At 41.2% G+C, this 25,921-nt stretch overlaps 2 protein-coding genes across 2 annotated transcripts in view; one reads left to right on the top strand and one right to left on the bottom strand.

Annotated features, from left to right (window-relative positions):
* Positions 1 to 3,617: 3,617 nt before the first annotated feature.
* Positions 3,618 to 25,409, top strand: LOC115167645 (interleukin-6 receptor subunit beta). The gene is made up of 17 exons (XM_029722253.1): positions 3,618 to 3,801; positions 3,938 to 3,991; positions 4,250 to 4,300; positions 11,990 to 12,091; positions 13,729 to 13,852; positions 14,086 to 14,219; positions 15,381 to 15,514; positions 15,799 to 15,958; positions 16,213 to 16,295; positions 18,371 to 18,587; positions 19,131 to 19,316; positions 19,432 to 19,533; positions 20,052 to 20,195; positions 20,450 to 20,590; positions 22,111 to 22,195; positions 23,903 to 23,984; positions 24,150 to 25,409. The coding sequence occupies exons 1-17, from the start codon at positions 3,786 to 3,788 to the stop codon at positions 24,540 to 24,542; spliced, it is 2,208 nt and encodes a 735-aa protein (XP_029578113.1). The 5' UTR covers positions 3,618 to 3,785; the 3' UTR covers positions 24,543 to 25,409.
* The window catches only part of nudt12 (nudix (nucleoside diphosphate linked moiety X)-type motif 12), a 21,163-nt gene continuing 20,498 nt past the window's right edge, over positions 25,257 to 25,921 (bottom strand). The window contains exon 7 of the mRNA XM_029722254.1: positions 25,257 to 25,791. Coding sequence (XP_029578114.1) covers positions 25,681 to 25,791 — 111 coding nt within the window. The 3' untranslated portion in view covers positions 25,257 to 25,680. The remainder of the gene's footprint in view (positions 25,792 to 25,921) is intronic.

The following is a 25,921-nucleotide window of genomic DNA, read 5'->3' as shown; positions in this document are numbered from 1 at the left end:
AATACATTTTGGATTGTTCTTATTTTCCTCAATTAAGTTGGAAAAATAGGATGATCGAGCAGCAGTGAGGGCTCTTCGATACTGCACGGTACTGTCTTTCCAAGCTAGTCGGAAGACTTCCAGTTTGGTGTGGCGCCATTTCCATTCCAATTTTCTGGAAGCTTGCTTCAGAGCTCGGGTATTTACTGTATACCAGGGAGCTAGTTTCTTATGACAAATGTTTTTTGTTTTAGGGTTGCGACTGCATCTAGGGTATTGCGCAAGGTTAAATTGAGTTCCTCAGTTAGGTGGTTAACTGATTTTTGTACTCTGATGTCCTTGGGTAGGCGGAGGGAGTCTGGAAGGGCATCTAGGAAACTTTGAGTTGTCCGAGAATTTATAGCACGACTTTTGATGATCCTTGGTTGGGGTCTGAGTAGATTATAATCCTGGTCCGATAGTCCAGGATTAAGAGGAAACACATTAAGATCCACAACATTTATTCCATGGGACAAAACTAGGTCCAGAGTATGACTGTGGCAGTGAGTAGGTCTGGAGACATGTTGGACAAAACCCACTGAGTCGATGATGGCTCCGAAAGACTTTTGGAGTGGATCTGTGGACTTTTCCATGTGAATATTAGTCACCAAAAATTTGAATATTATCTGCCATGACTACAAGGTCCGATAGGAATTCAGGGAACTCAGTGAGGAACGCTGTATATGGCCCAGGAGGCCTGTAAACAGTCGCTATAAAAAGTGATTGAGTAGGCTGCATAGATTTCATGACTAGAAGCTCAAAAGACGAAAACTGAGGGTTTTTTTTGTAAATTGAAATTTGCTGTCATAAATGTTAGCAACACCTCCGCCTTTGCGGGATGCGCTGGGGATATGGTTACTAGTGTAACCAGGAGGTGAGGCCTCATTTAACACTGTAAATTCATCAGGCTTAAGCCATGTTTCAGTCAGGCCAATCACATCAAGATTATGATCAGTGATTAGTTCATTGACTGTAACTGCCTTGGAAGTGAGGGATCTATAACATTAAGTAGCCCTATTTTGAGATGTGAGGTATCACAATCTCTTTCAATAATGGCAGGAATGGAGGAGGTCTTTATTCCAGTGAGATTGCTAAGGCGAACACCGCCATGTTTAGTTTTGCCCAACCTAGGTCGAGGCACAGACACGGTCTCAATGGGGTTAGCTGAGCTGACTTCACTGACTGTGCTAGTGGCAGACTCCACTAAGCTGGCAGGCTGGCTACCAGCCTGCTGCCTGGCCTGCACCCTATCTCATTGTGGAGCTTGGGGAGTTAGAGCCCTGTCTATGTTCGAAGATAAGATGAGAGCACCCTTCCAGCTAGGATGGAGTCCGTCACTCCTCAACAGGCCAGGCTTGGTTCTGTTTGTGGGTGAGTCCCAGAAAGAGGGCCAATTATCTACAAATTCTATCTTTTGGGAGGGGCAGAAAACAGTTTTCAACCAGCGATTGAGTTGTGAGACTCTGCTTTAGAGCTCATCACTCCCCCTAACTGGGAGGGGGCCAGAGACAATTACTCGATGCCGACACATCTTTCTAGCTGATTTACACGCTGAAGCTATGTTGCGCTTGGTGACCTCTGACTGTTTCATCCTAACATCGTTGGTGCCGACGTGGATAACAATGACTAGGGTTTTCAATTTGTCAGAGCTAATGGTGGGAGGCTTCCCTTGCCTAACGATTGCGTCTGAAGCTGGGCTTGCAGCACAGCTATCCTCGTCGTAAGGCGATCGTTCTCCTGTATATTATGAGTACAGCGACTGCAATTAGAAGGCATCATGTTAATGTTACTATTTAGCTTCGGCTGGTGGAGGTCCTGACGAACCACGTCCAGATAAAGCGTCCGGAGTGAAAAAGTTGAATGAAAATAAAGTTGAGTGAGGGAAAAACTAAAAATATAAACGGTAATTAAAAAGTAAAAACCGTAAAGTTGTCAGGTAGCAAAGTAAGGTTAGCAACAAAACGCACAGCAGCACGTAAACAAGTCTACAAGTTGTGACCGGAAATGACATGATCAAGCTCCGTACCGCGTGTGCCTCTCAAATTGTAACAATGCAGAGGGCTCCATATAGGCATGATTGGTTGACGGTAGGAGGGGGTGGTACGTCCTGTATAAACACAAACTCACTTCCTTGACAACTTCACAATAGCTCTGCTCCGCTAAGGTCAAGAAGTATGAAAGCCCTGATGTCTGTGGAGGCTGTGCTGACCGACTGACAATACAGAATCTTTAAATCCTGCTGGAGAATGAGGCCAGCAGATCAATCGAATTACTAAAATAACGAGTCACTCAGAAAAACAAATGTGACTCAACTGTGACCAACTGATGCATATCTGTATTCCCAGTCATGTGAAATCATAGATTAGAACCTATTTATTTCAATTGGCTGATTTCCTTATATGAACTGTAACTCAGTAAAATCTTTGAAATTGTTGCATTTATCTTTTTGTTCAGTTTATATTGAAAACAAGTTGAATAGCTGGAAGAAAGTTGAACATTTGTAACTAAAACGCTTTGTGCATACCTAAGACATTCCACGTACTATACACAGTAGTGGAAAAAGTATCCAAATGCCATACTTGAGTCAAATTAAAGATACCTTAATATAAAATTACTCAAGTAAAAGTGAGTCACCCAGTAAAATACTACTTGAGTAAAAGTCAAAGTATTTGGTTTTAAATATACTTAAGTACCAAAAGTAAATATAATTGCTAAAATATACTTAAGTATCAAAAGTAAAAGTATAAATAATTTCAAATCCCTTATATTAAGCAAACCAGACGGCACCATTAAAAAAATAAAAATAAATGTACGGCCACACTCCAACACTCAGACATCATTTACAAAATGAAGCATTTGTGCTTATTGAGTCCGTCAGATCAGAGGCAGTATATCAAGGCACAAGGTGAGACCCAAATGCAGACACAGGAGGCAGATGATTGGGGTCTTACAATGTTTATTAATCCAATGAGGTAGGCAAGAAAATGGTCATGGACAGGCAAAAACCAGTTTAGAGTCCAGGAGGTACAGACAGGCTCGTGGTCAAGGCAGGCAGAATGGTCAGGCAGGCGGGTACAATGTTCAGAAACAGGCAAGGGTCAAAACCGGGAGAACTAGGAAAAAGGAAAAAGCAGGAGAACGGAAAAACTGCTGGTTGACTTGGAAACATGACAAACTGGCACAGAGAGACAGGGATAAATACACTGGGGAAAACAAGCGACACCTGGAGGGGGTGGAGACAATAACGAGGACAGGTGAAATTGATCAGGGTGTGACACAGTAGGGATGATCAGGGATGTTCTCTTGATAAGTGCGTGCATTGGACTATTTTCCAGTCCTGCTAAGGAGCATTCAAAATGTAACAAGTACTTTTGGGTGTCAGGGAAAATGTATGGAGTAAAAAGTACATTATTTTCTTTAGGAATGCAGTAAAGGTAGTCAAAAATATAAATAGTAAAGTACAGATACCCCAAAAAACTTACTTAAGTAGTACTTTAAAGTATTTTTACTTAAGTACTTTACACCACTGACTATACATCAATAAAAGTTAATGGCATCTATGCACAACAACAATAATGCCCAATCTGCATGTTCTTTGTAGTCTTGTGAAACGTTTTAATGTTTCTGTTGTGATGCAAGAGCTTGATGCTCTAGTAGATATGGTATGGATGTTATGACTAACAGATATGGGGTAATATCCTCTATAAAACCTCAGCTACCGCCTTCCTACTTCACTGGCTCAACTTTGTCACAAAATATTACTCAGAATGGACTTTTTATTATGTAAGTCACTAAGTATAGTTTTTATACTGACAGTGAGTAAAAAGAGTTGATGCTTGCAATTTGGCAACTTTGAATTGCCCCATGAATGTAATTATTTGCATTTTTTTTTTATTTGCATGTTTTTTTGCATTTACAGTGTACAGGGTAAACCATTCCTGGATAGTTACTTGCCTATTAACCTTTTCTCATGGTAAGTGCATTTACACCGTTATATTTCCTTCATGTTACAGTAGGCTACTTGTTAAAGTAGATGTTTTATCTGGAAGCTATAATCATAATGCTGAGTAATGTTGTGCATTGCATTTAAGCCTGACATATATTGACACAAAACAGTGGTGTTTGGTGTTGGAAAGTGTTTTTTTTCTTCTCCAAAGTAAGGATACTAATTAGTCTAATTTCCATTTGCACTTAATATAGCATTTGTTTTACTGAAATACTTACATTGCAGTTATGATGTCTTGTTATACGGAAGAACACTCTGAGAGGCGCCAACTTCATGGTAAATACTTTTCAAATACTACATTCTAAATATTTATTGCTCTGGGTCCGGTTTCCCCGATAGCGATGGAACTCAGGCTTACAAGTGTTTTAACGATGTATCTTTCCTACGACCGCCGAAGATGTAACATGCGTATTTGAAAACACCATGCAGAGAGAACGGTTGCTTAGTGCATTGTCGGATCATGTGTTGATACTGATAGGATCGAAAGAAAGGGAGCGCTGCTGTCAGCTTCATCCATTCACATCTTACCTTAACATACTTATTTCACGACACTGACGACGGATCAGCTCCTAAAGAGATATTACCGCCTACCTCTGCAAATATTGAGGCGGCTTTTTCTAATGCTTACCTAATAAAAAATGCATTAAATCACTGATTTGGCACATTGCGCACGTTAGGCTACATATCATGAAATACACTGAACAAAAATATAAATGCAACATGTAGTGTTTGTTCCATGAGTTGAAATAAAAATTCCCCGAAATGTTCCATACACACAGAAAGGGGGGTGTTGAGCAGTATTTCTGTCTTTAAAAAAGCCCTTTTGTGGGGAAAAAATAATTATTTCTGATTGGCTGGGTTAATTCATTTATTTCAATTGACTGATTTTCTTATGAACTGTAACTCAGTAAAATATTGGAAATTGTTGCATGTTGCATTTATATTTTTGTTCAGTATTGTCACGTCCTGACCAGTAATAGAGGTTATTTGTTATTGTTAGTTGTAGGGTGTTTGATTTAGTATTCCGGGTTTTGGGAACTGTTCTATGTTTATGTATTTCTATGTTCAGTCTAGTTATTTGTATTTCTATGTTTAGTTGATTGAGGGTTCTATAAATAGGTATGTGTTTGTTTTAGTATTTGTGGGAGATTGTGCTGTGTATAGCTTTGTTGCCTTACCGGCCTGTTATTAGTCGTTGTGTGTTTTTTTTTTGTGTACGTATTTATTTTGGTTTACCGTCTTTGTTCCGTTTAAATAAAAGAAGATGAGTGCACATTTCCCCGCTGCGTCTTGGTCCACTTTACCCGACGACAACCGTGACAGAATCTCCCACCAACCAAGGACCAAGCAGCGGGGTAAGGAGCAACGGATAAATTATATGGACTATCAGGGGAATTGGACATGAGAGGAAATTCTGGACGGGGCTGGACCTTGGTATCAGGCTGGGGAATACCGTCGCCCACTGGAGGAGATAGAGGCAGCCAAGGCGGAGCGGCGCCGGTATGAGGCATTGTATGCGCCGAAGGGGAAGCACGAGAGGCACCCCCAATAATTTGTTGGGGGGGGCACACGGGTAGTTTGGCTGGGCCAGGCAGTAGACCTAAGCCAGCTCCCCGTGCTTTTTTTGGGAAGCAGGTGGAGAAGAGAGCGCCGGAGTATGCGGAAGTGCGCACGATCTCGCCCATACGTACGCACAGTCCGGTGTGAGTGATCCCAGCCCCTCGCAAGTGCCGTGCTAGAGTGGGCATCCAGCCTGGAAGGAGGATGGCTGCGCAGCGCATCTGGTCACCGGTGCGCCTCCTAGGTCCAGGCTACCCTACGCCCACTCTACGCACGGCAACCATCAGGCCCCTGCACAGCCCAGTTCGCCCTGTGCCAGCACTTTGCTTGTGCAGGGCTACTAGTTCCATCCAGCCAGGACGGGTTGTGCAGGAGGTGCGATCGAGACCGCCAGTGCGTCTCCACGGCCCAGTATATCCAGTACCAGCACCACGCACTAGGCTTCCAGTGCATCAGCCCAGTCCAGTATGTCCTGTTCCCGCTCCTCGCACTAGCCTTGAAGTGCGTGTCTCCAGTCTGATACCTCCAGCCCCACGCATCAGGCTTCCAGTGCATCAGCCCAGTCCCGAGCTTCCGACGACAGTGCCTCGTCCCGAGCTTCCAACGACAGTGCCTCGTCCAGAGTGTCCGGCGACAGTGCCTCGTCCAGAGTGTCCGGCGACAGTGCCTCGTCCAGAGTGTCCGGCGACAGTGCCTCGTCCAGAACTTCCGGCCACAGTGCCTCGTCCAGAACTTCTGGCGACAGTGCCTCGTCCGGAACTTCCGGCAACAGTGCCTCGTCCGGAACCAGGAGAGACGGCCCACTGTCCGGAACCAGGAGAGACGGCCCACTGTCCGGAACCAGGAGAGACGGCCCACTGTCCGGAACCAGGAGAGACGGCCCACTGTCCGGAACCAGGAGAGACGGCCCTACGGTCCGGAGCTCCCAGAGTCGCCCTACGGTCCGGAGCTCCCAGAGTCGCCCTACGGTCCGGAGCTCCCAGAGTCGCCCTATGGTCCGGAGCTCCCAGAGTCGCCCTACGGTCCGGGGTCGACGGAGAGGGACATCGCTGTAGAGATGTTATGGGAGCGGAGTGAGCCAGGGGTGGAGCGGGGTCTGCGTCCATCTCCTGAGCCACCTCCTGAGGGGGGAGTATTTGGGGAAAGAGGGGGTGTTGCAGGAGCACCGTCGTTGACGGTGGCCACCCTCCCTTCCATGTAGTTTTGGGATTTATTTTGTTTTGGGGGTTATTTTTGGTTATTTGTGTGAGGTACGTCCTGACCAGTAATAGGGGTTATTTGTTATTGTAGTTTGGTCAGGATGTGGCAGGGGGTGTTTGTTTTATGTGGTTCGGGCTATGTATTTAGGTAGAGGGGTGTTTGGTTTATGTGGTCCAGGGTTTGTTAGTCTATGTTCTATGCTAGTGTATTTCTATGTTCTGTCTAGTCGATTAGTTAATTGGGGTTGGACCTTCAATTGGAGGCAGCTGGTTATCGTTGCCTCTGATTGAAGGTCCTATAGTTAGGAGTTTGTTTGTCATGGGATTTTGTGGGAGATTGTTGCTGTGTATAGCTTTGTGCCTTACCGGCCTGTTCTTTGTCGTCGTGTTTTTGTGTATACATGTTTGTTTTTGGTTTTCCTTCTTTGTCCTTAAATAAAAGAAGGATGAGTATACATTTTCCCGCTGCGTTTTGGTCTACACCCTACGACACATTATTTAACATGTATTTCAAGATCCAGATAAGAGGGTCCTGCACAGCTGTATTTGAAAACATTTCCCAAAACTCAGCATGGTACTAGGAAAAGGGCTTTTAACAGCTCCTGGTATAAGGACAATTCATGGCTTGAATATTCTGTAAGTCAAGATCTGACTTATTGTTTCGCCTGTAGGCATTTTTCTCTGCCCAATACAGCTGAATCTGCCTTCACATCAGTCAGGTTTTTGTAACTGGAAAAAGGCGCTGTTTAAAGATTCTGGGTTTGAGCTCCATTCGAAGCCAGAGCATCATATCAATGCTATGTATGCTTGGAATCAGCATAAAATGGCTATTGAAAGCAACTCATCAATGTTAGATGTCATAAATAAGGACCGGAAAAAGAAAGTGGAGGAAAACTGTACTTACATTAAAACAATTGCAGATGTGCTCCTATTAACTGGCACCCAAAATATAGCACAGAGAGGTCATCGAATCTGATGACCCTCACAACAAGGGTAATTTTTTGACAATCTTAGAAGAAATAGCAAAGCATGACCCTCTCAAAGACAAAAGGATGAATGCATGTGGCAATGCTAAGTACACAAACCACCAAATCCAGAACAAAGTTCTTGAGGGCTTAGCTGAGGTGGTACAAAGTTAAATAATAGTAGTAAAAGAAAGTGACGTTTTTTGTGTAATTGCAGATGAAACCAAAAATGTAAAGAAAAAATAACAAATGTCTTTAGTTGTGAGGTACTATTACAATGGGGCCATCCACGAAAGCTTAGATGCAGCAGGTCTCACAAAAATGATAATTGATTGCCTTGAAAACATGGTCAGGACTCCAGAAATAATCTTGTGGGGCAAGGCTATGATGGTGCATCCGTCATGAGCGGAAAGCATTCTGGTGTGTCTGCACGGATTAAAAAGAGTGCAAGATTAGCATTTTATGTGCACTGTAATGCGCATTGTTTGAATTTGGTTCTTGTCGATGCTGTAAAATCAGTGCCTGAGGCAGTTCACGTTTTTGCTCTCCTGCAGAAGCTTTATAACTTTGTATCTGGCTCGTATGTTCATCTCAAGTGGCTTGCAGTTCAGAAAGAGCTGTGTCCACAGCAGCAGCCCAGGGAACTGCAGAGACTTACGGATGTAAGGTGGACATGCAGATACATGGCATGCCGTAATCTGAGGGACAGGCTTCCAGCAGTTCTGAGAGTGCTACAGTGCTACACTTGAAAATAGTGGTAACAGATCAGTGGAGGCAAGGGGCCTTCTTTCTCAGATAGATTTACATTTCATAGGGCTTTTGGTTACCTTTTATAAAGTGCTTGGTGATGCCAAATGTCTTTCTGACATGCTCCAATCAAGCTCTCTTGGCCTAGCAAGGGCTGTGGATCTAGTACGTGCCCTTACAGACACATTACAGGACTACAGAAGTGAGGGTTACTTTGGAGAACTATGGAAAGAGGTTGAAGAGATGGCAGAGCACTGCAAAATAAGTGTACAAACAGTGTGTAACTGACAGCCTAAAACAAGCTTAAGATTTCAAAGTGGAAGGGACAGACCGTCTACTCTCCTTGACTTTGTTGTGTTTCTATAACCTTATAAAGACATCTTCCATGAGCTATTTCTGTTGTTACACCAGTCTGCAGTGCTTCTTGCGAGAGAAGCTTCTCAGCTTTAAAACTGATTTAAACCCACCTTAGGACAACAATGGTTGATGACAGGTTAAGTCATCTCGGAATTCTCAGTGTTGAGTCAAGGAGGGCACACTCCTTCAACATTAATGAGTTTGTGAAACATTTTGCCAGTTCTCACCAGAACCGCAGAATTATGCTGTTTTAAATCTACCTAGGATAATTTGGCACTTAGTAGGTCCCTCTGGTCATGATTAAAACCTGCACTGTGTACAAGCTAGCACACTTACATTCTAAAATGATAAATATAAAGTGTATCATGTCACACAGATTTAATTTGTTCTTGATTAGACCAATTTGAAATCTTTTATTTGCTATTAGTTAACATAATATATATGAGCATAATTATGATACGGTACATTTGTAATATTTTTTCTAGTTTCTGCTTGATATCTGGTATGTCAAATTGCAGTGTGTTTTTTTTTGTAAATGTACTTTTTTGAAAATAAACTATGCAATTTATGTAACACACAAATGCTATCTTATCTCCTTGGTGCTTGAGCTTTATTTTCCTAAAATATAGATCCAGATTATATATTCATGAAAACAGGGTGACCCAAGTCTCTCCAGTATGTGAGCACAGTACACAGTGTGTGTGTGTATATGTGTGTGTGTGTGTGTGAGAGAGCGAGAAAGAAATTTAGCCGCAGTTCCGAGGTTGAGACACTGACTATTCATAGTATGTCAAAGAAATCTAGTGAAGTAACCCTTTTGGACCACACTATCTGCCAAATTGAAGATCTCCGTGTTAAGTGAATTATCACTTCTACCTCTAATCAGCAATCATTGGATTCATTCATGGTCCTTAGATGCCAGGTTAGGGTTACACACACATTTTCTGTTATGGTCTATGGACCCCCTGAATTAGCCTTGGCCACCCCCTGGCTACCCCATGTATAAAACTCTAGTTCTGCCACTGACCACACTGCCAAGTCTCATCATAGCCATTGATCAGGCCTACCACCGTCATGTCGTTAGCAAACTTGATGATGGTGTTGAGTGAACAGGGAGTACAGGAAGGGACTAAGCACAACCCCCCCGTGTTGCGGGTCAACGTGGCAGAGGTGATGTTGCCTACCCTCAGGAAGTCCAGGATCCAGTTGCAGAGGGAGGTGTTCAGTCCCAGGGTTCTAAGCTTGGTGATGAGCTTGGAGGGGACAATGGTTTTGAACGCTGAGCTGTAGTCAATGAACAGCATTCTCACATAGGTATTCTTTTCATCAGTGTGGAGTGCAATTGAGATTGCATCGTCTATGGATCTGTTGGGGCGGTATGAACATTGGAGTGGGTCAAGGGTGTCTGGGATGATGGAGTTGAAGTGTGCCTTAACCAGCCTTTCAAATAACTTCATGATTACAGATATCAGTGCTACAGGGCAGTAGTCATTGTGCCATGAAGCCTTAGAGTTATTGGGAACAGGAATGATGGTAGTCGTCTTAAAATGTGTGGACAGTAAAAGGCCACTCTAAAATGTGCAGTTTTTGCACATTGCCACAAGTTGAGGGAGCGTGCAATTGGCATGCTGACTGCAATAATGTCCACCAGAGCTCTGCCATAAGCCACCTCCAATGTCGTTTTAGAGAGTTTGGCAATACGTCCAACCGGCCTCACAACTGCAAACCATGTGAAATCATGCCATTCCAGGATCTTCACATCTGGCTTCTTCACCTGCGGGATCGTCTGAGACCAGTCACCTGGACTGCTGATAAAACTGTGGGTTTGCACAACCGAAGAATTTCTGCACAAACTGTCAGAAACCATCTCAGGGACGCTCATCTGCATGCTCGCCGTCCTCACCAGGGTCTTGACCTGACTGCAGTTCGGTGTCGTAACCGACTTCAGTGGGAAAATGCTCACCTTGATGGCCACTGACACACTGTGCTCTTCACGGATTTATTCCGGTTTCAACTGTACCGGGCAGATGTCAGACAGCGTATATGAAATTGTGTGGGTGAGCGGTTTGCTGATGTCAACGTGCGACCCATGGTGGCGATGGTGTTATGGTATGGGCAGACAACGAAGCAATTTGAATGCACAGAGAGACGGTGACTAGATCCTGATGCCCATTGCCGTGCCATTCATCCGCCGCCATCACCTCATGTTTCAGCATGATAATGCATGGCCCCATGTCTCAAGGATCTGTGCACAATTCCTGGTAGCTGTAAATGTCTCATTTCTTTCATGGCCTGCAAACTCACCAGACATGTCACCCATTGAGCATGTTTGGGATGGTCTGGATCGACGTGTACGACAACGTGTTCCAGTTCCCGCCGATATCCAGCAACTTCGCACAGCTATTGAAGAGGAGTGGGACAACAATCCACAGGCCACAATCAACAGCCTGATGGAAGGAGATCATGCTCCATGAGGCAAATTGTGGTCACAAGCCCCTACATTTTTAAGGTATCTGTGACCAAAAGATGCATATCTGTATTCCCAGTCATGTGAAATCTATAGGTTAGGGCTGAATTCATTTATTTGAATTCACCGATTTCATTATATGAACTGTATCTCAGTAAAATCGTTGACATTGTTGCATGTTGCGTTGATATTTTAGTTCAGTGTACTTAACTTATTCATCTGTACATAAAGATGAATACGGAAACATACATATGTGTGATAGGGTTGGCATGACATCCAGGGAACTCTTACCACTCTTAGTACACTACATTTGACTAGGGCCCATAGAGCTAGTAGTATGCTATGTACGAAATAGGGTCCTATATGGCACTCCCCACTGGATAAAACTGGTTGAATCAACGTTGTTTCCATGTCATTTCAACAACAAAAAATCTATATGATGACATTGAATCAACATGGAAAACTCTTTGGATTGCAAAAAGTAATCAACATAAGGGAATTTCATATTTATTTCACCCAACTTTTAACCTAAATCCAGTAACATGGTGACATTTTTGTTGATTTTATATTATATATAATTCACACTAGTTGACAACTCAACCAAATGTAAATCAAAAATAGACGTAAATCGTAAATTTAAGATGTTTCTGTTCCAATTCTATATGTCCAGAGTTAACTGTAAAGAGGAAAGACCTGAAGCGATGTGACAATGATAACCGCGTATGCGTCACTGATGATAGTGACTGTGTCCCCAGAACTCATGTGTCTCATGGTAGGAAGTTGACTCTTTCACCTTCATGATATCAGATTGTTTAACTAGTTACTTAACTAGTACTTTTACTAGAACTAGTACATTTATTAGTACTGTTACTACTACTTTGAGAGAGAGTACATTTGCTGAGACTAAAAGTAATGTACAGTGCCTTCGGAAAGTATTCAGACCCCTTGACTTTTCACATATTTTGTTACGTGACAGCCTTATTCTAAAATGTATTAAATAAAAGATTTCCTCAGCAAGATGTTTCTACAACTTGAATGGAGTCCACCTGTTGTAAATTAAATTGATTGGACATGATCTGTCCAATCATATAAGGCCCCACAGTTGACAGTGCATATCAGAGCAAAAACCAAGCCATGAGGTCAAAGGAATTGTCCGTAGAGCTCCGAGACAGGATTGTGTCGAGGCACAGATCTGGGGAAGGGTACCATAAATGTTCTGCAGTATTGAAGGTCTCCAACAACACAGTGGCCTCAATCCTTCTTAAATGGAAGAAGTTTGGAACCACCAAGACTCTTCCTAGAGCTGAGCAAATCAGAGGAGAAGGACTTTGGTCAGGGAGGTGACCAAGAACCCGGTGGTCACTCTGACAGAGCTCCAGAGTTCCTCTGTTGAGATGGAAGAACCTTCCAGAAGGACAACCATCTCTGCAGCACTCTACCAATCAGGCGTTTATGGTAGAGTGGCCAGACAGAAGCCGCTCCTCAGTAAAAGGCACAGGACAAGATTCTCTGGTCTGATGAAACCAAGATTGAACTATTTGGCCTAAATGCCAAGTGTCACGTCTCGAGGAAACCTGGCACCATCCCTATAGTGAAGCATGGGGGTGGCAGCATCATGCTGTGGGAATGTTTTTCAGCGGCAGGGACTGGGAGACTAGTCAGGGTCGAGGGAAAGATGAACAGAGCAAAGTACAGCGAGATCCTTGATGAAAACCTGCTCCAGAGTGCTCAGGACCTCAGACTGGGGTGAAGGTTCACCTTCCAATAAGACAACGACCCTAACCACACAGCCAAGACAACGCAGGAGTGGCTTCGGGACAAGTCTCTGAGTGTCCCATCCAGAGCCCGGACTTGAACCTGATCGATCAACTCTGGAGAGAGCTGAAAATAGCTGTGCAGCAACGCTCCCCATCCAACCTGACAGAGCTTGAGAGGATCTGCAGAGAAAAATGGGAGAAACTCCCCAAATACAGGTGTTCTAAGCTTGTAGCGTCATACCCAAGAAGACTCTAGGCTGTAATCGCTGCCAAAGTTGCTTCAACAAAGTACTGAGTAAAGGGTCTGAATACTTAAGTAAATGTGATAGAGTTTTTTTATTTTTAATAAATTAACAACAAAAAAATTCTACTGTTTTTACTTTGTAATTATGGGGTATTATGTGTAGATTGATGAGGGAAAAAAGCAATTGAATCAATTTTAGAGTAAGGCTGTAACCTAACAAAATGTGGAAAAGTCAACAATAAGTCTGAATACTTTCCGAAGGTACCGTATCTACTTATAGCAAAATATTCTCTCATGACTCTGGTTTCCTCTATCATATGTTTTATGCATTTCTGACTTGATGTCAAATCTTCAAATAATTCTAGTACTCCAATGCCTTTTCGTTTCTCCATTTGCCTCCATTTTCAGAAAGGGTGAATATATCATGCTTTTTTCTACTCACTGACTATGCTCTGACTCCGTATCCTCAATGCCTTTGGAGTCAGCAATATAACGTCAATGCAGAAAGCATGCACTCTCTCATTTTCAGTCAGTAAGTACATCTTAAATATTGCACCTTTATACTTTATTGAGACATACATTTTTAGATCAAGCGTAATCAATGTTATATCAATTGACTTTGCACCTATGTTGAATTGCTCCATCACCTGGGTGTCCTTTTATGCTCCGTTTCTGCTGGACAAAATACTGTACATCAGAAACAATGCTTACCGTGACAGCATTGACATTTAAAATTGTCTTATTTATTATTAATATTAATTTCAGGACCACTCCGATTTATTCTTGTATGGGAATCTTCAACCTTGGTGGACGAATGAATGTAACTTTAAAAATGAAGAACAACATGAACGGAATGGAGTCGTGGTCAGAGCCCTACGAAGTGGCAGTACTGGAAGCAAGTAATAACCCTTTAATTGCTCATTTTAGCACATCATTTGAGATGAGGGACACCTTTTCATGTGTTGTTTATTTCAATTATTAACAGGTGTCTTGTTGAATCTTGAATCGATAAATGCATTTATAAATTGGTTTATACATTTATGGAATATATTTTTAAAAAATGTTTTATTTATTAGGATCACCATTACTCTTCCTGGGGTCCAAACAGTGTTAAAACAGTTACACCACAACAAAATACACCAACAGCCTACATCATAAGTAAAACAATACATCATACATTACATTATTGCTCTAATATTACAAATGTACTACATAAAATCCACAATACCAAAACATTCCAGTGTGTGCGTGTGTGTGCGTTTGTGTATTTGTGTCTCCTCACAGTCCGCATTGTGCCTTGAGGTGTTGTTTTATCTGTTATTTAAATCTGATTTTACTGCTTGCTTGAGTTACTTGATGTGGAAGAGTTCCATGTAGTCATGGCTTTCTCAGAGTCTGTTCTGGACTTGGGGACTGTAAAGAGACCCCTCGTGGCATGTCTTGTGGGGTATGTACAGTATGGGTGTCTGAGCTGTGTGTTAGCTGCTTGAACAGACAGTTCGGTGTTTTCAACACGTCAGTACCTCTTACAAAGACAAGTAGTGATGCAGTCAATCTACTTTGAGCGAGGAGAGATTGGCGTGCGTATGTGCTTGATATTAGCCCTCTGTGTACATTTAAGGGCCAGCCATTCTGCTCTGTTCTGGGCCAACTTTAATTTGCCTATGTCTTTCTTTGCAGCACTTTCAGGTGTGATAAAACGAAAACCTGTAGACCTGTAGGCTTTAAAATTGTTTATATGTATTTAGGACTAGCTTATTACTTTCCACCCATTCTAAAACAAACTGCAGCTCTTTGTTAAGTATAGCAGTGACTTCACTTGCTGTTGTAGCTGCCGTATATAATGGTGAGTCATCAGTTACACAGGCTTTGTGTGTGTGTGTGTGTGTGTGTGTGTGTGTGTGTGTGTGTGTGTGTGTGTGTGTCTCCTCATAGTCTGCGATGTGCTGTGAGGTGTTGTTTTTTTCTGTTCTTTACTATGATTGTGAGGAATGTGGGGACAGTAAGAGGGGATGTGAATTTGGCCTTTCATTTAGTTCTCTTTTTGCTAAATGGAACAGTAAAAGCATCTTGTCCTACCATCACATCAGTCAATGGCTCTGACAACTCACTGGAGGTGACATGGGGGATCAGCAAGTTGCACACTAGATGTCGAGTCCGTTACCGAATGGCCACCACTGACAAATGGACTGAGGTATTGACTTCATTCTCTTCTGCTTTCACCTCACTATCCAGAAATCTTCAAGTCTCTGACAGTGCACATGTTGTTATATGATGCATATTTTAATCCAATGTTACATTTATTTGGGTAGTTAAAGCCTGAACCCAGACTACGTCCAAAATAGCACCCTATTCCCTATAGGGTGCACTTCTTTAACCAGGGCCCATAGGGCTCTTTTCAAAAGAAGTGCACAATGTAGGGAATAGGGTGCCTTTTGGGACAGAGACACAGTGGTATACTGCCATCTCTCACACCAGATCCCAGCCTATGTTCTTGTGGCAAACGCTGAAAAAGCAGTCTACACGATTGAAGGCCTCAAGCCTTTCAGCAGCTACACCATTGCCGTTTCCTGTATTTTGTCATTTGGTCACTGGAGTGACTGGAGCATGGAGACAACTGGGACAACACAGGAGAGTGGTAATAAAATGAATGATATATCCAAGTCATTCCTTACACATGCTTCAACATTTCGAAACCTTACTGAGACTGTCAACTACCCTGGATAGCTACATCATGGGAAATAGACTTTATGGAATCAGCAAGTATGTTAGTTCAGTGGTGTGTGACAAAGCTACATTTGAAAACAACATATGGATGCCAGAATAAGATGTGTGCACAAGGGTTCCTGATACTGCCACATCATGCTAGGTCTTATTTTTGTGTTTTCACAGCACCCTCTAGACCGCCAGATATCTGTTATCATATGGAGATGGTGAACAAACAAGGACCTCATCACCTTATGCTTATGTGGAAGGTAATTTGAGTTTAAAACATTGCTCTTCGGTTTATCCTCTACTTTTAGCTTGCTGTCGAAATCTATACTCAAGATTTGATAAAGTCAGCATCTAATCCGATCTGAGGCCTTATCTGATTGACCTTTCAGTCATGTACAGTTGAAGTCGGAAGTTTACATATACCTTAGCCAAATACATTTAAACTCAGTTTTCACAATTCCTGACATTTAATCCTAGTAAAAATTCTGTATGTAAACTTCCGACTTCAACTGTATGTATAGTGGGGTCCGAAATGATAGACACCCTTGATAATGATGAGCAAAAACTGTAGGTTTGCTGTGTTAAGGTTTATATGTATGTATGTACGTGTACGTACGTACGTACGTATGTATGTATAGTGTACCAGTCAAAAGTTTGGATACACCTAGTCCTTCAAGGGATTTTCTTTATTTTTACTATTTTCCACATTGTAGAATAATAGTGCAGACATCAAAACTATGAAATAGCACATATGGAATCATGTAGTAACCAAAAGAGTGTTGAACAAATCAAAATATGTATTATATTTTAGATTCTTCAAAGTAGCCACCCTTTGCCTTGATGACAGCTTTGCACACTTGGCATTCTCTCAACCAGCTTCACGAGGAATGCTTTTCCAACAGTCTTAAAAGGAGTTCCCACATTTGCTGAGCACTTGTTGGCTGCTTTTTCTTCACTCTGCAGTCCAACTCATCCAAACCATCTCACTTGGGTTGAGGTCGGGTGATTGTGGAGGCCAGGTCCTCTGATGCAGCACCATCACTCTCTTTCTTGGTCAAATAGCCCTTACATAGCCTGGAGGTGTGTTTTGAGTCATTGTCCTGTTGAAAAACAAATGATAGTCCCATTAAGCGCAAACCAGATGGGATGGCGTATCGCTGCAGAATGATGTGGTAGCCATGCTGGTTAAGTGTGCCTTGAATTCTAAATAAATCACAGACAGTGTCACCAGCAAAGCACCGCCACACCATCACCACTCCTCCTCCATGCTTCACGGTGGGAACCACATATACGGAGATCATCCATTCACATACACTGCATCTCACAAAGACATGGCGGTTGGAAGCAAAAATCTCAAATTTGGACTCATCAGACCAAAGGACAGATTTCCACCGGTCAAATGTCCATTGCTTGTGTTTCTTGGCCCAAGCAAGTCTCTTCTTCTTATTGGTGTCCTTTAGCAGTGGTTTCTTTGCAGCAATTCGACCATGAAGGACAAATTCACGCAGTCTCCTCTGAACAGTTGATGTTGAGATGTGTCTGTTACTTGAACTCTGAAGCATTTATTTAGGCTGCAATCTGAGGCTCGTAACTCTAATGAATTCATCCTCTGCAGCAGAGGTAACTTTTGGTCTTCCTTTCCTGTGGCGGTCCTCATGAGAGTCAGTTTCATCATAGTGCTTGATGGTTTTTGCGACTGCACTTGAAGAAACTTTTAAAGTTCTTGAAATTTTACAGATTGACTGATCTTCATGTCTTAAAGTAATGATAGACTGTCATTTCTCTTTGCTTATTTGAGCTGTTCTTACCATAATATGGACTTGGACTTTTACCAAATAGGGCTATCTTCTGTATACCACCCTTACCTTGTCACACCACTGATTGGCTGAAACGCATTAAGAAGGAAAAAAATTCCACAAATTAACAAGGCACAGCTGTTAATGGAAATACATTCCAGGTGACTACCTCATGAAGCTGGTTGAGAGAATGCCAAGTGTATAACGCTGTCATCAAGGCAAATGGTGGCTACTTTGAAGAATCTCAAATATAAAATATGTTATGATTTGATTAACACTTTTTTGGTTACTACATGATTCCATATGTGTCATTTCATAGTTTTGATGTCTTAACTATTACTCCACAATGCAGAAAATAGTAAAAATAAAGAAAAACACTTAAAGGAGTAGGTGTGTCCAAACTTTTGACTGGTACTGTATGTGTATTTGTTTTTAATAGTATTTCAGTGAAGGTACATACATTATCCAATCAATAGATATATTCTTAAATCTGAATAGGCCATTTAACTTTTAAAAATGTATTTGTTTTTGAATTTCAGGCCCTTGATGTTTATGATGCTCACGGACATATTCTTGGGTACCAAGTGAGCTACACACAAACAAAGCACCCCTCTCTGAGTGTGACCACTAACACCACAGATCTGAAGGTGGTCCTTGTGGTGACCGAGGATGAGTTCGAGGTCACAGTTATGGCGTACAATAGCGCTGGTGGATCTCCTTACTCTCATCTAAAGATTGACCTGAGTCTTCATCAGAGTGAGTTAAATGTCTGTTTTCATGAATTGATAGTGACTACAGAGGTGTTTGACTTTTTAATTTTAATGGGTGATAATCTCAACACCCAGAACCAAATCTCTGCGCTAGTCGAATAACCGCTTGTCACGAGGCTAAATGCGTGATAAATGGTAATGTACTTCTGAGAAAATGAGGTAGAGAAGAAGTCTCTAATCTTAACAACCATCAGGTTGATTAGACTCCTCCACCCCTGGCAAAATTGTGCAATATCCTTTTTGTGTCAATATCACCCATTTCTGTAGAAGCCTGAGAGGGAAGTGAGAAATGGCAGATGCATAAGCCCTCTGTCTCCAGCCTTTAAGTCAAATTATTTTCCAGCGATGTTAGATGTATTTTTCTAGATTGCCCTTGAACTATTCATTCAAAAATCAAAACTGTTTAGTTAGGTTTTTTACATTACTGACATGAATTACAGTAGTCCCTGAAGGGGCAAGGCTTTTCACCTTGTGTAATTGATCAGATATTAGGTCAATTAACTTATTAAACAGTGGATGTTGGTGTTAGCTCTACCCTCAGTGAGAAGACTTTGGGTGAATTCTGAAGATGATAGGCTAGTGCTTCAATGGGATGTGGGACACATATCCCTGCCAGTTAGTGAGGTTGCCAATGAATGGGCCACTGATGCTGCACATCCCACATCCAGTCACTGGAAACGAGTGAATGGCTCCACCAGATCAACAGTCTTGAAAGGTAAATGCATGGGCATGCATGGTGATGAAGTAGACAAAGCATTGATACCACATGTATCACAGTTCGATCGCAATAAGACACGTTGACTGTGCAAATGCATGCACCTCTGTTTCAGACCATCTTCAGCCTGGGACAACATATAGAATCAATGTTTACCCCATATCTAATCAACTGTGTGGGCCACCCAAGTCAATCATTGCCAACCTAGAGTACGGAAGTAAGTAGGGCTAATGTTAAAGTCATAACATTTATTCACTTATTGTTTATGTGAAATGGGGTTCCTACTATTCCTAGAATATGTCGCACAGGCTGCTTGTGGCACCTTTATTGGGGAGGACGGCCGCAGAGTAATGGTTGGAACGGAATGAATGGAAGAATATCAAACACATGATTTCCAGGTATTTGATCCCATTCCATTCACTTCTTTCTAGCCTATTACAGTAGTCCCTGAAGGGGCAAGGCTTTTCACCTTGTGTAATTGGTCAGATATTAGGTCAATTAACTTGGGGCGGCAGGGTAGCCTAGTGGTTAGAGTGTTGGGCTAGTAACCGAAAGGTTGCAAGTTCGAATCCCTGAGCTGACAAGGTGCAAATTTGTCGTTCTGCCCCTGAACAAGGCAGTTAACCCACTGTTCCTAGGCTGTCATTGAAAATATGAATTTGTTCTTAACTAACTAAAGGTAAAATATTATGAGATGTCTTCCCCTCACGAGCCTCCAATGCTATGTTGCTTCAGCGCTTTTAGGTGCAGTCGGAATGCATGTTGTGGATGTGACTAAAAACACAGTGACTGTACAGTGGGAGTGGCAGAGAAAGGAGGTTCACCACAAGGTTCTCAAATACAGAGTGATACTGTGCCTGGGGGAGATACAGGTCGAATGTAAGAGCATTTCCTCTATTTACATATTAGTCCAGGCGATTTGTGATTTTTTTACTTTTTCATTAAGCATGAAACTTGCTACACTTGTACAGTTTGAATTTATATATTTGAGGGATTTTGCATGAATGTTAGATTTCAAGTTAGGATTTGGTCCTACGTGATAAAGTCATTGTTTTGCCTGGGTTAACAATCACAGTCTTGAAACTATTGTTGATATACAGACAGATCAATTGCTATTCTATTCACCATCTCAGCTATCCCTGTCTGGCCAGATGTATGGCAGCACACATTCTTCAAACTTCGCGCAAACACAGGCTATTCTGTTAATTTACTGGCGGAGACTTCTAATGACAACATTTCAAGAGAAATTATTCCTATTAAAACACATATTTTTGGTAAGTATTTCTTTAAGTACAGTATTGTTGAGAACATACACTACCGTTCAAAAGTTTGGGGTCACTTAGACATGTCCTTGTTTTTGATAGAACATTGTTTGTCCATTAAAATAACATCAAATTGATCAGAAATACAGTGTAGACATTGTTAATGTTGTAAATGCCTATTGTAGCTGGAAACGGCTGATTTTTTATGGAATATCTACATAGGCCCATTATCAGCAACCATCACTCCTGTGTTCCAATGTCACGTTGTGTTAGCTAATCCAAGTTTCTAATTTTAAAAGACTAGTTGATCATTAGAAAACCCTTTTGCAATTATGTTAGCACAGCTGAAAACTGTTATTCTGTTTAAAGAAACCGTAAAACTGGCCTTCTTTAGACTGGTTGAGTATCTGGAGCATCAGCATTTGTGGGTTCAATTACAGGCTCAAAATTGCCAGAAACAAAGAACTTTCTCTTCTGAAAGTTCTTTGTTGGCAGCTTCATTAAATACTACCCGCAAAACTCTGCCTAGAAGGCCAGCATCCCGGAGTCGCCTCTTCACTGTTGACATTGAGACTGGTGTTTTGCGGATACTATTTCATGAAGCTTCCAGATGAGGACTTGTACGTTGTCTGTTTCTCAAACTAGACACTAATGTACTTGTCCTCTTGCTCAGTTGTGCACGGGGCCTCCCACTCCTTTTTCTATTCTGGTTAGAGCCAGTTTGCGCTGTTCTGTGAAGGGAGTAGTACACTGCGTTGTTCGAGATCTTCAGTTTCTTGGCAATTTCTCGCATGGAATAGCCATCATTTCTCAGATCAAGAATAGACTGACGAGATTCAGAAGAAAGTTCTTTGTTTCTGGCTATTTTGAGCCTATAATCAAACCCACAAATGCTGATCCTCCAGATACTCAACTAGTCTAAAGAAGGCCAGTTTTATTGCTTCTTTAATCAGAATAACAGTTTTCAGCTGTGCTAACATAATTGCAAAAGGGTTTCTAATGATCAATTAGCCTTTTAAAATGATATACTTGGATTAGCTAACACAATGTGCCATTGGAACACAGGAGTGATGGCTGCTGATAATGGGCCTCTGTACGTCTATGTAGATATTCCATTAAAAATCTGCCGTTTCCAGCTACAATAGTCATTTACAACATTAACAATGTCTAAACTGTATTTCCGATCAATTTGATGTTATTTTAATGGACAAAATGTTTTGATTTTCTTTCAAAAACAAGGACATTTCTAAGTGACCCCAAACTTTTGAACGGTAGTGTATATGATTAGTCAGAAAGCCTTACAGTATCAAGATGGTAGTGTATAATATCATTAGAATTGGGCAATTTTAAATATCCCATCTAGCTACAGGCTTGATTCGGTCCAAAGCTGCTTGCTTGTGCATTGGTGTATTTTAATGCATACCTCATTATAATGTTGGTGGAATATTAAATACAATGTTATTTTGTCCACATTGGTTTTGATTTACAAAATTAACATAAGTCTGAGTATATGAAACTTGTTCCATTTTCAGAACATAATGAAATAATATTCACCGTCTGTCTAATCGTCCTGCTTACCCTTGGCCTTGGAGTTTTCTTCATCTTATCCAGAACTGTGTAAGTCATACATTTTTGTATTTTTCTTCATAATTAAAACCTACACATTGCTTTTGCTTTTCTCATTGCTTATGTGTACTTAGCTTCATCAGTATCATAACATAAGGCTCTAGGCTCTTTGTCATTAATGATCAGGGATGATGCTTGTTTTTTCCTGTTGCTCTCTGTGATATGTGAATAGGCCTGATCTGACTGTCCTTCGGGTTATGTGTATGCAGGTGTAGGATCTTAATTTGACCAGTATTGTCGTAGCAAAATAATCATGCAGCAACAGGATTTTAACATTTAGTCCATAATGTTGCTTGATCAATGGTTAGGCTATTAGCTGGACAAAAATAGGCAACTGTTCATGAAAAGTGCAATAGTGTTAATATAACCTTGTGTTAGTGCAGGTTTTCAGTGAATTTATGTAAATCATGAAGCTCATCTGCATTTACTGCTGCGCAGGAAAATGATCTGCACTAAAAGTGTTATCAAATTAAGATCCAACATCTGTATATGAATGACGTGATGGCCAATCAGATAATGCCTATACACATATCACCAAGAGTAATAGAAAAAAAATGGCACTCTAATTCGGGTTTTTCTTTTCTTATTTTCCGCTTGTCTCTGTATATTTGCTGTGTATGTTTTTGTATGTATGTATGTATGTATTTGGCTTTTTTATGCTGCACCATAATTTCCTTTCGGGGGACAATCAAGATACACTACCGTTTAAAAGTTTGGGGTCACTTAGAAATGTCCTAGTTTTTTAAAGAAAAGCACATTTTTTGTTCATTAACATAACATCAAATTGATCAGAAATACAGTGTAGACATTGTTAATATTGTAAATGACTATTGTAGCTGGAAACGGCAGATTTTTTTATGGAATATCTATATAGGCTCAAATGGCATGTTGTGTTAGCTAATCCAGGTTTACCATTTTAAAAGGCTAATTGATCATTAGAAAACCCTTTTGCAATTATGTTAGCACAGCTGAAAACTGTTGTTTCTGATTAGAGAAGCAATAAAACTGGCCTTCTTTAGACTAGTTGAGTATCTGGAGCATCAGCATTTGTGGGTTCGATTAAAGGCTCAAAATGGCCAGAAACAAAGAACTTTCTTCTGAAACTCATCAGTCTATTCTTGTTCTGGGAAATGAAGGCTATTCCATGCGACGAATTGCCAATAAACTGAAGATCTCGAACAACGCAGTGTACTACTCCCTTCATAGAACAGCGCAAACTGGCTCTAACCAGAATAGAAAGAGGAGTGGGAGGCCCCGGTGCACAACTGAGCAAGAGGACAAGTACATTAGAGTGTCTAGTTTGAGAAACAGACGCCTCACAAGTCCTCAACTGGCAGCTTCATTAAATAGTACCCGCAAAACACCAGTCTCAATGTCAACAGTGAAGAGGCGGCTCCGGGATGCTGGCCTTCTAGGCAGAGTTCCTCTGTCCAGTGTCTGTGTTCTTTTGCCCAACTTAATCTTGAATTTTTATTGTCCAGTCTGAGATATGGCTTTTTCTTTGCATCTCTGCCTAGAAGGCCAGCATCCCGGAGTCGCCTCTTCACTGTTGACGTTGAGACTGGTGTTTTGCTGTGTCATGTCAAAGGTTAAGGGCTTGTGTCATGTCGAAGGTTAAGGCCTTTTCTCTATAATTCCACACTGCATATTTAGTTTAAACACACTGTGCATATTATTATTGTGTTCTTTTCTCTGCAGCTACAAAACATATTTCTTTCCAAAAATTGCTAATCCTGGGGCCAGTGTTGCTGGACGATGGCTTTTGGAGTCACATCATGAGGTAATTTTCATGGCCACGCACGGTTTCATCTCCCATTTGGGACATGCACCACATGTCGGAAATTGTTGTGTACAAAGAGAGAGTGGAGTGTTGTGTTGTGTTAGTTAAGCTCCTTAAAACCCTAGACCACAGTCTAATGTGTATAATGTACATTTCCCCCAACAGAAAAACCGTGTGAAGAATTTACTGAAGCTGGAGGAGTTCTTAGTCACTGATCTCTCAGGAGAGAAAGGCTTTGTTGAGCTGGGGCAAGAAAGGCCACCTGTGAGAGAGGACGGGATTTTTAACCCTGGTTCATCTCACAGTACCCTCAATATAAAACATATTTTTATTCCGCAAAATACAGAATACATTGAAAATACTCCTAAAAGTAACAGAGAGAACAGGGATTTCTCCCTGATGTTTAACAATGTTGCCCACATAGAGAATGGCCAGGGTAGCTTACTTCCAGAAAGCACCCAAATACAATGCAATTTTGACTATATAAAGAACAAGCATACTCTTGGGGATTCTCTAAAAATAGCATTTTTAGAGAACACCCCAAGCAATGTTGAGTAAATTGAAAACACTTTTTCTCAGCAATAAAATGCTCAATATGGATCGTCTTAAATGAATGCCGTTTTAATATTCTCAATAAACAAGCCTAGATTTTCCATTTACATTTTGTAAATGTAAACCATTTTAAGTGCTACTGTTCTTCATAATGTAACAGGCTTTGTTTATTCCTCTTATGTTTTGAGGTTGGACTTTAGCATGTATAGCTCGTTAGCACGTAGGGCCACCGATTGGTGTCACCTCGTTAGTCATTATGTGTTACACCTGTGCCGACCTAGTGTTCTTGAGAGATGTGGAGGGTTACCACTTTTAGTTGGTGCTCCTTATTTTTGATTTATAGACAAACAATCCTTTATCTGATCATCCCTGTTTTCGTTTTGCTCCACTGTTTGGTTTGCTTCCTGTATAAGTTTGGTGTTATTTTATTTTTTTGTGCCTCTTAGGCAAATTTAGTGGGCTCTCGTGGTGGGTGTCTTTTAGGTTCCAGTTGTTGTTACTTGTCAACTTTCAGTGGACAACCCCACATCTTTCAGAACTCCCCCTAAAACCCCACTTGTTTCATTTTGGTTTTTGTCAGTGACTCGTTAGTTAGGTATTTTTTTTCTAAGTGTTATGAAATGTGATAACACACTATCTCCAGTGACGAGAACCATGTAGCCATGACACGCTCCTACACGATTTCCTAATTTCACAGACGGACCACTTAGAAGTTAAATCATGGGGAAGATTTTTATTGTACTCACTGTTAGAACATAGGCTTTCACAAAATTGACTGGACTTTCATTTTTATCTGGGGGTCAATTATCGCTTTAAAATGCCTACTTTTTCTTGACATACTTTTATCCAATTAAAATACTGCAATGATGAAAAGTATTCCATATAAAATTATAGATTAGTCGTGTTCATATCTAAGGCACAGTGGAATAGTGGAGATAAAATCAAATCTACTTTGACCACTTTATGCCAATGTTACACAACCATTAAAATGTCTTAAATGTGATATAGTAAACACTACTTTGATTGGATGGAAAATCAGACATGAGAATGTTTTGATAATTAATTAATAGATGTATCTATTGTATTTCATTATAAATTACATTTAGTGGTGCAATCCATCCTGGAGAAGTGCCCTTCATTCGGTTTAAAGATTTGAGCTCATACCAATCCAATGTTTCACCAACTGGTGTGCAATGGCCTGTCTTGGTGGCATGGTAAAGGTTGGTTTTGTTCCCTTGACAATGGCATCTATAACCTGCATTACACAGACATAGCACTGAGTTAATACATTGTAATAATACAAGTTCACTGACATAGTTTACATGACTTCAATCGCCTCTTATTACATTCAGGTGATGCTTTGTTTCTATCTAGGCCTATGTTAT

This window comes from Salmo trutta, chromosome 29, assembly GCF_901001165.1.
Source record: "Salmo trutta chromosome 29, fSalTru1.1, whole genome shotgun sequence".
NCBI lineage: Eukaryota > Metazoa > Chordata > Actinopteri > Salmoniformes > Salmonidae > Salmo > Salmo trutta.
Note: the sequence above shows the minus strand (reverse complement) of the source record. Positions and strands in the feature narration are given on the sequence as shown.

Coding starts and splice junctions, on each gene's coding strand:
- LOC115167645 (XM_029722253.1), top strand. Junction 15,515..15,798: donor CCACTGACAAATGGACTGAG/GTATTGACTTCA, acceptor CTCTCACACCAG/ATCCCAGCCTATGTTCTTGT. Junction 20,196..20,449: donor GGGGGAGATACAGGTCGAAT/GTAAGAGCATTT, acceptor TCACCATCTCAG/CTATCCCTGTCTGGCCAGAT.